At 44.7% G+C, this 14,360-nt stretch overlaps 1 protein-coding gene across 7 annotated transcripts in view; it reads left to right on the top strand.

Moving 5' to 3' along the window:
- The window catches only part of kif21b (kinesin family member 21B), a 62,892-nt gene that overhangs the window by 26,116 nt on the left and 22,416 nt on the right, over positions 1-14,360 (top strand). For 4 of the 7 annotated variants that reach the window (XM_037100693.1, XM_037100695.1, XM_037100696.1 and 1 more), the window contains exons 2-23: positions 796-1,018; positions 1,482-1,664; positions 2,609-2,758; positions 4,565-4,699; positions 4,986-5,183; positions 5,648-5,763; positions 6,105-6,300; positions 7,427-7,616; positions 7,736-7,799; positions 8,074-8,304; positions 9,102-9,234; positions 9,329-9,464; positions 9,616-9,807; positions 9,901-10,100; positions 10,202-10,309; positions 10,914-11,230; positions 11,622-11,802; positions 12,102-12,305; positions 12,427-12,528; positions 13,063-13,228; positions 13,549-13,609; positions 13,828-13,876. In XM_037100693.1, coding sequence (XP_036956588.1) covers positions 796-1,018; positions 1,482-1,664; positions 2,609-2,758; positions 4,565-4,699; positions 4,986-5,183; positions 5,648-5,763; positions 6,105-6,300; positions 7,427-7,616; positions 7,736-7,799; positions 8,074-8,304; positions 9,102-9,234; positions 9,329-9,464; positions 9,616-9,807; positions 9,901-10,100; positions 10,202-10,309; positions 10,914-11,230; positions 11,622-11,802; positions 12,102-12,305; positions 12,427-12,528; positions 13,063-13,228; positions 13,549-13,609; positions 13,828-13,876 — 3,535 coding nt within the window. The remainder of the gene's footprint in view (positions 1-795; positions 1,019-1,481; positions 1,665-2,608; positions 2,759-4,564; positions 4,700-4,985; positions 5,184-5,647; positions 5,764-6,104; positions 6,301-7,426; positions 7,617-7,735; positions 7,800-8,073; positions 8,305-9,101; positions 9,235-9,328; positions 9,465-9,615; positions 9,808-9,900; positions 10,101-10,201; positions 10,310-10,913; positions 11,231-11,621; positions 11,803-12,101; positions 12,306-12,426; positions 12,529-13,062; positions 13,229-13,548; positions 13,610-13,827; positions 13,877-14,360) is intronic. The other 3 variants (XM_037100694.1, XM_037100698.1, XM_037100699.1) reach the window with 1 other exon arrangement.

Below are 14,360 nucleotides of genomic sequence, written 5' to 3'. Positions count from 1 at the left end.
AGCGACATCATCTAATCAGCCGTCTTGCCTGCGAGACTTGCTTCCGTTCCGCTCCAACAAGTGAAAGTGATGCTGAATTTAAATACTCGGCCCTCATTCTGTCACTTCGTTCTACGTTGAGGAGCTGTTGCTGCTTTTCCTTTGAACTCATCTAATCAGGGATTATTTTACAACTCTGATGTCAGGTGAATGCAATTAACTGCAATGAAGTCCCTATCAGGACGTGGAGCCCAGCAGAACTCTGAGGATTAGCAACTGATGTAATAATGACTTGTCAGGCAAAGTCTGATTTCATGTCGTCATCGTCAGAAATCATTTTTTCGCAGGACTTTCCGTTGAATGCCTCATTACTCATTCTCCACATGTCCTCTTAATCAACGGCACCAACAAGTTTGCTGTTGTTGACGTACGTGCTTGTCCTCAGGGTTGTTCCCCCATCACAGATTTTGGTTTAGTTCCAGACTTCAACGTTAAATGGATGTGTTGTTTGTCCTCTGTGAGTCATTTAATGCTCCTTTAGGATAAAGATGTTCATGAGGATGATGTGAAGAAAAAAATCTGAGCGTTTGGAGTAAGAAAGCAGGCACACAGGCCTGTGTAGGCAGCTCATCATTGCAAGCTGAATCATGTGGATTAAATCGTCACACTTGATCTGCACAGTGCATCAATACATTTAAACATTTCCGGCACAGTGATTATCATGAGATGCTGACAAGTGCAACGCTTTACATTCTTGATTCATGGTGATACAATCGCTTTTTCCGTCACTGACCATCTTTCTTCTTTTCTTCTCAGGATTCGTCCTCAGATGGCCAAGGAGAAGATTGAGGGCTGCCATGTGTGCACGCTGGTCACACCTGGTGAACCGCAAGTCCTCTTGGGAAAGGACAAGGCCTTCACCTATGACTTTGTATTCGACATCGACTCAGAGCAGCAGAGCATCTACCAGGCCTGTGTGTACAAGCTCATCGAGGGCTGCTTCGAGGGCTACAATGCTACCGTGTTCGCTTATGGTCAGGTATGACACAGTGGATTTTAATATTAGCGTTTTTTTATGATAAATATTAGAGTTTTTTTATGATTCATGAATACAGCAAAGTTCTATACCTTGGTAACTGTGTGGTGGTGTGCCAGTTTCTTTTTATTTTATTTCAATTCATTAAAATAAAATAGTGTTGAAGAGTTGCAAGTAGAAAACAGAGCTATAGGAGCAATGACCATATCAAGTTTGGGAGCAAGATTCCTAATATATCTCAATTGAGGATAAGGACCTCAAAAGAAATTTAAAAAAAAGCAGAAATTAAGAACAAAATACATGTTAATATTCTGTAAACTTCCCATACTTGCATCAAAACATGCACACCTTATGACACAATCATTTGAGGTTGAATTAACTGCTAAAACATACATACAGTTGTTGCACATAAATCTGTGATGTTTGGGTGTAAGAAGTAAACAGAAACTCATGAACTGTGTTTCAGACGGGTTCGGGGAAGACCTACACCATGGGGACGGGCTTCGATGTGAACCTGAGCCAGCAGGAGCAGGGCATCATCCCGCGGGCTGTTCACCAGCTGTTTGAGGGAATCCAGAACCGCAGGGATCGTGCCCAGGAGACCGGCAGCCAGCCGCCCGAGTTCAAAGTCAGCGCCCAGTTCCTCGAGGTGGGCGATGCGTTCATGTGGATGTAGAGCACATGTACAACACAGTCTTGCTTGATCTCACACATTAACAGTGTAGTATTGATATCCTTGCTTGTAGATCTGTGTGTGTGTGTGTGTATGTATGTGTGTGTAGAGGGATGGATACTGGTCCATATTAACTCTAACCAGATGGGACAAAACAGGGAGATGGTGGATGGGGGATCAACCCCCTCTCCCACAAACAGGAAGTGACAACACATTGACAGATGGGCAGGAATGCCTGCCTGTGCTTTGTTGGTCCTGATTAATGTTGGCCATTACCCCTGACATTATTCCTCATCACTGCAGGGTGGAAGATGGATAAGAGCGAGGGATAAGAGGGAGGGAGGGATGCACGTGTAGGAGCAATGAGATAATATGACGAGTGATAATTTCCTCCAGAGGTTTCTGTCAGGCAAATGTTTAGGTTGTCTTTAGGGGGCCAGGTGATTGTGTGTGTGGGTGTGTGTGTGATCTGATTACTTTAATAATCATTCTGTTTTGAGTCATTTTATTTCTAAGTCATTTTCTTAAGTCATTTTTCTTTCTAGCTTAATCTTATTTTGTTCTTATTTCCTGCCTCTCCTGCTCTCTGTTTCTAGTGGGTTCTTTTTGTATGTTTTCAGGTCAAAGGGTTATCTCTGTTGATGGTAAACAGATGTGTGTGTGCGCATGTGTGTGTGTTTGTGTGTGCGTGTGTGCACGCATGCACATGTGTGTGTTTGGCAGTGGGTGGGAACAGCTGAGCTGTCAGCTGACCTCTGTGGCCCCTGGCCCTCATTGGTTTCTGAGGGGTCAATCTTTTGACGTGTGTGTAAATAAGAAACACAGCTGAGAGAGAAAGGGAGAATATATTAAATCATTAAGTTTAATGGTGATGTGTATAAGTTGAATAATAATGCCTGTGTGCCTTCTGTTTACTGCAGTTGTATAATGAAGAGATCCTGGACTTGTTCGATGGATCCAGAGATCCAGACAGTCGCAGCAGGAAGTCCAACATTAAGATCCATGAGGACGCCAGCGGCAGCATTTACACGACCGGAGTCACATCCAGACTGGTGCACACGGAGGAAGAGGTAGGTGCATGTGTGTGTGTGTGTGTGTGTGTGTGTTTGTTGTATGTTTATGTGTGTACATTTGATCAGTCTTTTTGAATATATGGTGTTTTTGTACACTATACAGTAAATTCTAGACTTGGGTGATATCCAAAACGTGATATTGTCCTGCCAATATGTTGCAATAGAAGACACTATCGGTGCCCGAACTGTTCTGGCTGGTGTCGCTACATTAGGCCCATTAACTTAACGAGTAATACCCCAATACACACATTTTAGTTCTGCATTGACTGTTCAGCATGCTTTTTTTTTCCAAAATAAAAGCCTGAAGATGAATTAACAGTTGTTTGATATTCAATATTGTGAAAAATAAGCAAATACAGTGATATTCTATAATGTCTAATATCCGCCCAAAACCCAATACTTTCTTAGAGCAGTAACTTTTATTGTTATGTTTCTTGGTCTGAAAGGTCTGAAAAGTTAATTGTGAATTATTAAATCTAAACATTATATTATTCTAAGCTTTTTAACCTCCTGTACTACTATGACTAAGCCTGTATCAAATCCTCACTTTGTACTTTTTCAGAGGTTATCTTGCTTTGATTCTTTAATGTTTGATGTTTTAAAATAACACATTCAGTGATGCAGTCATTAAGTTTCAGTCCAGCTGAGATTTTCTTAATGCATTCTGAATGTCTTAAATTTCATGCAGAAGCTGGGCATGTTTATGATTAAATCGGCAGTTACCAGGAATGTGAAACAAAGAGTGTAAAGTCAGATCAAAATTGCCTCAGTTATTTTTCTGTGACCATGGAATGATCATGTAGCAGAGACTGTGAAGACGTGGAAAAATGCTGACTGGTTGAGGCAGAGCACAGGAGCTGCCACAGATCCCCAGCACACCAAAAAGTCTGGCACGAACCATCTGGCAGTCAGTCGTCAAAACAAGAAATAGGTCGAGGATAATAAGAGAGACTTGGCTCAAATATGCTGCCTCTGAGCCAGACTTGTTTAAACCATGAGGCTATTTTGTGTGAGAGATACCGATATGTGGTGTTTGATGCAGTGAAGTTGGAGGCTATCTTCCTTGAAAAGTTTCCGGATATCAGGATTAAGGCATTGTGTTTATGGAGGGGAACAGATCAGCAGTGACAGTGTGGAAGAAGGAGAATTCGATGGGGTGAAGAGGGCAGGAGGAATGTCTGGCAGAGGAGAAGTGATGAGACACTGACAAAGACCTTAACAGAGGTGGCTGGTGGTTGTGTAGGGGGGAGGACTACAGTGAAGTCACTCTTGTTAGGTATTATTCGGATTCTTTTCAAATGTGTGACAGGGCTGAAAGAAAGATGTGACCGGATTGTGAAATGGAAGCAGAGAGGTGAGTGAAGGACTTCGGGAGAATTAAATTCCTTAAAAATCCGACAGCTGAGAGACCAGTAGAGACAGATGGACTCTCCTGTGGGAGGGATGAAAGAAAATGTCAAAACAGGATGAAGGAAAGAGAAGCGTGGAGGTGATGGAAGTTGAAAAGAGGAGAGGAGTCTGGTTGAGTGTGAAAAGAAGGAGAAAATACAAGAAGAAAAGTCTTGCGGATGGCAGCATTTTGAGTACACAGAGACGTAGGAAACTGAAAGAAATCCAAGAATGTTTGGTGTGATTTTGATTTTGATCAAACAACCAAACTAGGCCCTGCTTTGTTTGATAAATTGATCAAGAATGATTATGATTGAGCATGCAAAACATCATGTTGTGTCAGCACTTATTATAGTCGTTTGATCATAACCCTATCTCCTCTCTGTATTTTGTGTGTGTGTGTGTGTGCCTCAGCTGCTGCAGTGTCTGAAGCTCGGCGCTCTGTCCCGCACCACAGCCAGCACCCAGATGAACGCCCAAAGCTCCCGCTCGCACGCCATTTTCACCATCCACCTGTGTCAGATGAGAGTTTGCCAGCAGCATCAAATGGTGAGATTGTGGTTTTGACTAGAGAGATGAAAGTGTGAAGGCACTTGGCAGGAAAGCATATATGAATATGGAATGGAGAATGGAGGATATGGTTAAAAAAAATGAGAAAAGAAACAAAACAAACTATTTATATATTTTGTGAAGAGCCCAAAAAAAATAATAAGGAAAACAATAATAAAAGAAGACCAAAGTGTTACACTCATGATAGAATTAAAGGTGATGAAATAATTGCCAATTTCAAGCAATACACTCATTCTCAATTGTTTTTGTCCACCTCCGCTGGCAGAACGGAGGAGGAGGAGGAGGAGGAGGAGGAGAGAACGGGGAATTGAACGGTGTGGACTCCAGTGCCATCACCCAGCCGGAGTTTGAGACACTGATGGCCAAGTTCCACTTTGTGGATCTGGCCGGCTCTGAGAGGCTGAAACGCACTGGAGCCACCGGAGACAGAGCCCGCGAGGGAATCTCTATCAACTGTGGACTGGTGAGACGGCCAGGAGTTGAAAAATCTGTGTCTGTGTGGGTGGCATGTTTTAAAAAGAAAATGACAGAGCATCAGCTGCTCTGCTGTCTCTCTGTACTTGGGCATATTTTTTCAAGTTTACACATTTTGAAATCTCCCTGCAAAATTCTGTCTGAGTGGTGATCCAGTCAGGCTGTTTTCACTTTTGTTACAGACTAAATGAATGAATAAACTCATGTGTTTTACTGTGTTGTTGGTGTTAACGACCATGACGAAAATGGAAAGCTATCTGGTCATCTTTTGGCACCGACAATAACATCACGCGGAAACACTTGGGGAGCGGAAGTTGTCTGTTTCCTTTTTATATACAATATTTAAATACCAGTAACTGCCTTCTGTCTGCCTTCTTAAAATGTCAAATTGTTACTAGTATTTGAAAATGAATTTTTGATCAAATACTGATTGTGTGTGTGTGTGTTTTGTAGCTTGCTCTGGGAAACGTGATCAGTGCTTTAGGAGACCAGGCTAAGAAAGGCGGGCACGTCCCTTACAGAGACTCCAAGCTCACTCGTCTGCTCCAGGACTCACTGGGAGGAAACAGGTGCACACATACAGAATACACAAGATTTGTATAGAAAATCATCTAATTCTGCATTAATCTGAATTTGTGAATGAGGTTTGTTTCAAAATATGAAAGGAAGTGGGAAGTTTGATATTTTATCAAGGCGTTGGTTGTTGTTGGTATCTGAATAAAGCATGTCAGCCACTGGGAAATTGTAATGGGCATTTTTCAGCAGACTATTCATTAATGTATATGTCACGGTGCTCTGGTTACTTGACAGTAGTTTCTCTTAAGCCCAAACAACGAGGTTTCTCCCAACCCCAGCGTTGTTATACTGCATGCACAGTTGTCTGCAACCTTCACGTTTCCCTCCTCTCCAGCCGCACAGTGATGATCGCCTGCGTCAGTCCGTCAGACCGGGACTTCATGGAGACGCTGAACACGCTAAAGTACGCCAACCGCGCCCGAAACATCAAGAACAAGGTGGTGGTGAACCAAGACAAGACCAGCCAGCAGATCAGCGCCCTGCGTGCGGAGATAGCCCGGCTTCAATTGGAACTGATGGAGTACAAGGCGGTGAGAGATGGTGGGGGTGGACAGTGATAAGAGAGCGGGAGACATTGTGAAGGGAAAGAATTGGATAAAAAGATTTGAAAAAAAAAATAAGGACAAGGAGGAGCTCTGAGGAAAAGATGAGAGGGGCCAAATGACAGGGGGGGAAGAGATGAGGAATGAAGAGTGACAGGCGGGAAAAGAAAGCGAACACATGGCGTCTGTGTAACTGATGCAACGAGGCCGTAAGAGAGGGGTGAAAGGGGTGCCATGATGGATGAAACTGAGAATAGTAACCGAGCAGACGGAGAAAAAGGACCAGGCTAATGGGAGCAGGAGAGGATAATATTGGAGGGCGAGAAAGAAAAGCAGAGGCCGCAGCTGCAGTAGCTGATTACTCTATCAAATTAAAGATCTTTACTGGAACACACACATCCATTTATGCCTTTGCTGTTGTGCTCAAGTATGAAGAAGATTAATCAGTGCAACGTCGGCATTTTACAAAGTAATGCAGGGATAAATTGATCCTGCTGCTGCTGAGAGGCTCTACATGTGCTCTGTGTAACGTGGTTCACCTACGAGTGCAGTCAGAAGATGTAGGGAATGATCGGAGCAAGAGTGACATGAAACAGGGCGAATAATTGAAGGAAAATCTGCGAAGAGTCTCCGCTTTTCATCAGGGTTTTTTTTTTTTTTTACCTCCGGGGCGTCAAGAAAAGAGCAGTCATTTAGCAGGGCTGTCAGACTAGAAAGCGATTTGGGGGGGCTACCACAGTTACTAGAGGGCAGTCCATGCGTGACTCCGACGAGGGCCTGCGAGCTGACCTCGATGTGGTAATAAGTGATGTGATGTGACTGGAGTCTGGAAGTAATGGAGTGTTGGGTTGGTGGAGGTAATGACGACTGCGAGCTATGACTGGGTTGAATAGCGACTCTCTGTTCGAAGCTTACACAACAGGATTCTTTCAGACTTAATCATTCAGACTCGACAATAGCCGCCTGAAGAGACACACGCGGACCAGCTCAATCTAAACAATAGCCTGAAACATCAATTTTATGTAAGAGTGTGGATTCAGAGTTTGCTGCTGGTGTTCAGAGTCAGTCAGGCTCATTGTGTTCTTCACTTTGCCTGTTGTTCTTCTCTGTGCAGGGGAAGCGTGTGGCAGGTGAGGATGGTTCAGAGGGCTACAGCGACCTGTATCAGGAGAACGCCATGCTGCAGCGAGAAAGCGACACACTGCGCCTCAGGGTCAAAGCCATGCAGGAGACCATCGACCACCTGAACACCCGCGTCACGCACCTGCTGGCCAATGAGGTCAGCACTCTGCTGACCAAGTCAAGTATGTGAACTCTTGTTTCGTATAAGTTTACCATCTGAAAGCTTCTGTTTATTTATTTTTAGGTATGTTATTTATAAGTGCTTTCTGTGACGTGGGACTCTTCTGCTTCTGATCTGTAGGTGAAGGCAATGAGGAGATCGGGGCCTTAATCCAGAATTACATCCGAGAGGTTGAGGAACTCAGGTAAAAGCTGCAGACTTTCCAGGATGCCGTTATTTGCTCTAGTGTTACACTGAAGTCATCAGACCTGAAACTGTAACCGCACAGACTTCACAAACTTTTTCCTTCACTTATTATTTTCTTTTAGTTTTCAAAAGAACTAGCGCAGCGCCCTATGGCACGGATTATCTGATAATGTGTGGGGTTTACAGAGCCAGCCTTAATCCTCCTGAACGGACTCATCAGGGCTGCCCTGATACTATCAAACGTGTCTTGTCGTCTCCTCCCCCTCTGTCAGATCCAAGCTCCTTGAGAGCGAGGCCATGAACGAGTCGTTGAGACGGCAGGCGGCCCGACTTTCCACGCGCACCCCGTTCCCCTCCTCCAGTCTCAGCCCCGCCCCCGGCCACCCGCCTGGCTCCTCCCCTGCTCCTATGTCCATGGAGGCCGAGATGACGGACGTGCTGCGCCGGGCCAAGATGGACATCGAGAGGCTGAAGAAGAAGGAGAGGAGGCAGAGGAGGATGAGGTGAGGACAGAGGGACACAATGCAGATGTAAACACAGATTTACATGCTCATTAATACATTATATAATATCAAACAAAAAACAGGACTTAAGTCACTGGAACAGGGAAGTTCAGATTCATGTGAATTTAATTTCTCATTCCTCCTGCGAGCCCATGAACCAGTGCATATTTAAAAAGCCAAGTGAGCATGATGAGTACATTATTGGCCATAGAGTCCTCTGTCCTCATTACTTCTCTCCTCTAGCTTAAGAGCTGCAGCACAAGTCGATTAGGGTTTTGGGACGGACAGCTTCTGAACAGAATTGGGATGCGGCCAGTGCTGAGTTTTTAACGCTGGCTCGGACACAAAAAGGTCTAATTCAGTCGGCCAGTGGGTCATGAGAGAGGAGAGAACACAGCCTAACAGGCTAATTGAGGTTTAATGGGATGGAGATGGGAATTTTAGGATGGGATGGGTGATAAGGGGGATGGCTGTAAAAGAGGGAGCAAAGGGGAGAATTAAAAAAGCAGTAAAATCGTGAAGAGCTAAAAGGGCAGGATGAGCCGAGGAAGACTTTGCTAATGACTTCAGAGGTCCAATTTTGCTGCGAGCACATCACTTGGCAGCAATCCCAAAGGCCTAATGGTGGTTGTTAGCAGTGTGTGACATCTCACTTACATGGAGGAGAGTGTTTGTAATGAATTGTAATGGCTGGAAAATACTCTGGATTGATGGTCGACTGCAGATGAAAACAATAAAGGGAAAGAACTGATGATCATTTTTTGAGAAACATTCTGGACTGTTTCTTCCTCCCGCAGCCCAGAGTTGGAGAAAGGTATGAAGAAGCGAGTGAAGCTGCACACTCATGAGAACGGAGAGAACGGGCAGAGTCGAGAGAACGGACAAAACGGACAGAACGGAGAGATCGACTCGGACGACAACTACGCTGAGGTGCGCTACATGCATGTAGAATTCATGGGAGTTCATTCAAAATATAAAGAAACAGGACAGAGTCTGATGTGTCTGTGTGTGTTTCTGTGTGTAGGACATCATGTCTCCACTGCAGGAGGAGAGTGGTTGTGAAGATGAGGGGGAGGATGAGGAGGAGGGCAGGGAGGAGGAGGATGGGTTCGACAGTGACGAGAGCCTGGTGGACTCAGACTCGGACTCTGATGAGAAAGGTTTGTTTATGACAGCTGCTACAACGACATGTCCAGACCTCTTCGTCTAAGGCGTAGGTTTGATGTCAGAATATCAGAATGAAGCAGGCATTGAATTCTGACTTTAACATAAATGCTGGTCTTTAACATTTGAATGCTACTCTTCCTGAAGCAGCCAACTTCCAGGCGGACCTGGCTGATCTGACCTGTGAGATCGAGATCAAACAGAAGCTGATAGATGAGCTGGAGAACAGCCAGCGGAGGCTCCTGATGCTGAAGCTGCAGTATGAGGAGAAGCTCATCCTTCTGCAGAACAAGATCCGAGACACTCAGCTGGAGAGGGACCGCGTACTGCAGAACCTCAGTGAGTGCACGCACCATGGGAACTGTAGTCTACATGTGTGGTTGAAAGCCCAGAAGCTGATCAGGTCGTTAATGATATTACACGGCTCCACAGTGTCCATGGAGAACTACACGGAGGAGAAGGCCAACCGGATCAAGCAGGAGTACGAGAAACGTCTGAAGGAGATGAACCGGGACCTGCTGAAGCTACAAGCAGCGCAGAAAGAGCACGCGCGTCTCCTCAAAAACCAGGGGAGGTATGAACGGGAGCTGAAGAAACTCCAATTAGAGGTCAACGATATGAAGAAAGCCAAGGTAAGGAGAGAGGAAGGAGCGTCAGTGTTGGAGGCGTCTAGATGAGTGGAGACTGTTTGATAAGGGCACTTGAGGAGGTCTGACCTCTCTGCTGTTGCCAGGTGGCGCTGATGAAGCAGATGAAGGAGGAGCAGCAGAGGAGGAGAATGGTGGAGGCAAAGAGGAACCGTGAGATCGCACAGCTGAAGAAGGAGCAGCGACGTCAAGAGGTCAGGATATTCACAGTTATCCCTTTAATGGACATTCACCATCCTGATCTGTGAGCAAATCTTATATCCTCACATCCCCAGTTGAGACAGTATGAGCGATGTTGTGTATGAGCCCGTTGAATCTTTGTTACGGTGTTGACAACATGGTACATATTCTAGTTTCACTTCTGTTTTTAAAGAATGATTCATGCTGGTGACTTGGCATGTACACTTGCATACATGTGTGCAAAAGCATAGTGGAGGTTCTCCATCTGTTAGTCCGCCTGGCACATTTAAAAACTGAGTTTTCTCATGCACATATTGCACACAGATTTTGGTATCACTAATATGTTGAATATAGGTACTGTATAGACTTTACTTACATTCATTCCCATCTTAATTTGTTTTCCCTGGAGTAGAGGTCTTGTAAATGAGCATGCACACATTTACATTGTCACACTGTAATCCCGTTATTTGATTTAAGATTTAAGTCTTAAAATCCTTTCATGATCAACACCTTGTAAGCCTGTTGTGTAAAAAGCTCAAGGAGCTGATTAAAATTTGAAGAAACATGTAGTTGAAGGCAGAAAATGAAAGAATCCTCTCTCTCCCTCCCGTCCGTCAGTACCAGATCCGAGCGCTGGAGTCTCAGAAGCGGCAGCAGGAGTTGGTGCTGCGCAGGAAGACGCAGGAGGTAACTGCCCTGCGCCGCCTGGCCAAACCCATGTCGGACCGCGTGGCCGGGCGCGTGGCTCGCTGGAACCAGGCCACCTCAGTGACGGACTCCGGAGCCGAGTTGTCGGCCAGCACTACAGCCAGCAGCTCTGAGCCCGAGACCGCGAGGACTGTGAGCGGGCTGGTGAGGCAGTGGAACAACAAAAACAACGTGTTCGGATACATGGGAGAGAGCGAAGGGAGCATGGACGGAACCAGGGTCATCAGGTAAGATGGGTTGATTGTCCTCCAAGCAGATTTCATGGATTCTTTTTTATTTTTTATAAAAGCAATGTATTGAAGAGGTGAGCCTACAGACAATTAACACCTGCATCTATAACCTTTCTTGGCTTTATAGACCTTTATAGTTTTCACAACTTTAAAGATGTAAATGTGCAATTGCACGAAGCTGGTGACCGTTGTTGAGCATTCAGCAGCTGAAGAGATGTTTTTTTTTTCCTTCAGGTGGACACAAACCTTCAAATGAAGCAGCAGTTAGATTACAAGTTCAGCATATTAACTTAAAATGTGACGTGCTGCCCCACAGTGGCCCAAAACATTATTACAGGTTCAATTTATTGTTCTCATCCTTTTCTCTGCTCCTGTTATCTCTTCTCAGCAGTAGGAAGAAGTTGCAGCGTAAAGCAGCAGGCATCGGCACCGGAGTGGCAGGCAGAGTGGGCAGCTTCTCCAAGTCTGCCCGTCAGAAGTGGCAAGCCCTGGAGCGACGCATTATGGACATCGTCATGCAGAGGATGACCATCTCTAACGTGGAGGCTGACATGGATCGCCTTATTAAGGTAGGAATGGCCTTCACATATTTGCTGCTTTTTGAGGAGTTGTTATCTGGGATTGTAATTGGTTTTGTCGTCACAGTGGTGGTTAAAAATCATACATAATCAATTGAAGTTGCACATCTGTATAACAGTGTTTCTTATGTCTTTGTTACTTTTTTAGCTGACTTCATCTCAGTAGTTGACAACTGAAACCAGAACTTGTGAGGCTTTTCCTTCCTTCTTCCTAGTGAAATGTAAAGTTAAATGTTTTCTTCTTTCTTTTTTCTTTCTTGTTCTGTGTGTTTGTGTTTTGGCCGAGTCAGAAGCGAGAGGAGCTCACAGTCCAGCAGGAGTCGCTCTCACACAAGAGGGAGGTACTAATGGCGGATGGGGAGGGACCAGAAGCAGAGGACCGCCTCCTTCAGGAAATTAATGAGGACATCGAGGTGCTGAACGCCAACATAGACTACATCAATGACAGCCTGTCTGACTGCCAGGCCACAATTGTGCAGATAGAGGAGACCAAGGTATGACTATACACACACACACACACACACACACACACGCACACACACACACACACTCTCATATACACAAATATGTTCACTGCCCCAGGTGTGGTAATGCCCAGGATTGTGTTCTCTGCAGGATGAGCTGGACTCTGTGGACACCTCAGTGGTGATCAGCTCCTGCTCTCTGGCTGAAGCACGCCACCTGCTGGACCACTTCCTGAAGGCCTCCATAGAGAAAGTGAGTGGTCATACAGGGCCTTCAACGAAAACAAAGACAGGATAAAGAAAGACCTGAGGTGGATTTTGCAGGCTTGAAAAATGTTTGTAAAATCAGCTCTGTAAAGCTATTTAAATTTGCACTCTGATGTGTAAAACTTAAGAATAAACCCTTACCTCTTCAGTCAGAATTTGATGAAAATACTTGCTTTACTTGTTGCTTTACTCATGAATAAAGATATTGATGTAGGGGTCTATAACAAGTGGTGGATAAAGTAAACATGTTTTCATCATGTTATGCTTACGCCAAAAAATATAATGATTTTAAGTTGCAATGACCTCAACTAAGTGCTTAACATGGTTGCAGTGCCATCTTGTGGTGTCTCTTTTTACTGCAAGATGAAGTCAGGGGAGTAATTCATCTTACAAAAGATCTATTAAAAGAAACTGACAATTGGTGGTTTCATTCCATGTCAAATACTAAACACCTAGTCTAAACAGTGTGTATGTGTGCATTATCATCTTTGACTTGTTTGCTCGACATATGCGTTCACAGAGTCTCCAGGTGGCTCAGAAGGAGGCTCAGGTCAGACTGCTGGAGGGTCAGCTGAGGCAGACGGATGTGATTGGCTCATCCCACAATCACATGATCCTTGACGCCCTGCGAGAAAAGGCAGAATACATCCCTGAACTCCAGGCTCTCATCCACAATGTACAGCAGGGTGAGTGGTGGTTCTCGTGCGTGTTTCGACTCATCGCGATGGTGTGTGAGACACCTTGCAAATTTTCCTTTCTGTCTTTGGATATAGACATACAGATATTCAGATTCCTTCCCCCCCACATCAGTTCATGCTGTCTTTTCAGCAATGTTTTGATGTGTGGGAACATAAAATTTGGCAGCCATAAGGGGTGTTTGAAAATTGTTGGCACAAGATATTAAACTGGGAAATATGGTAGTGGAGTTAGGTTGTTACTATACAGAGTGGCAGTGTATCAGTGATCTGCTGGGGGCTGACAAGTTGCATGTTTCATGTTCTTCCAGAAAACGGTTATGCCAGCACAGACGAGGAGCCCTCTGAGTTCAGCCAAGCTTCTGACAGCAGGTGAGACTGCAGTCTGCTCGCCTACGCAACATCCTCAATACATAACATCCTCCTCTCACCCCGACTTTAACTACTATCTGCTAAAGTTGGTCTTTTTTTTTTGCAAAAAATATGGTATTCATCCAGTAAAATTCTCAAGTGAAACAATATACTCCATTTCTCAATTCTTGCTTTTTTTTACATGTCTATTTGCTCCCTTGCTTTCTCTTCTTCTGCAGTGTATCTCAAATGAAAGAATCCAACAGCCAAGAAGACATCAAGATAAAGGTACAGCTGATGAAGCACATGCGTTGTTAAGCTCTGTTACAGACGAGCGATGCAAGCGTTAAATCCTCGCCTGTCTTGTTTTCTTAAATTCAGATGTTATTTGTTGTCAGTGTCAAAACATTGTGTAGTTCTGTCTTTCAGTGTCCAAGACTCTAAGAAATGTATAAATCATGATGGTTTTGCTGTAGTGATTCCTCTGTCACTGTCAAAACACACGCCACAGTTTCTGTCACGGCAGCTGTAATTCTCGTATGAATCCACACGGTGCCAGTAAAAGCAAACACATAGGAGGAGGAGGAGGAACCCCCTAATATGACATCCATCCCTTTAATCCTCTTGTTAATGCTCTGTGCTTGATCCTTCATTGTGTTCCGTAGTTGTTTTCTCTATCCAACCTTTATTAACCCCACAATGGATGCTCTCTCATCTCTAGCCTTTGTCTTTCACTGTTTTCTTGTTGCCCTTTCCCCTCCTGAGTGTTGTT

This window comes from Acanthopagrus latus, chromosome 6 (assembly GCF_904848185.1).
Source record: "Acanthopagrus latus isolate v.2019 chromosome 6, fAcaLat1.1, whole genome shotgun sequence".
In the NCBI taxonomy this organism is placed as follows: Eukaryota; Metazoa; Chordata; class Actinopteri; order Spariformes; family Sparidae; genus Acanthopagrus; species Acanthopagrus latus.
This window is presented reverse-complemented; position numbering and strand designations above follow the sequence as displayed.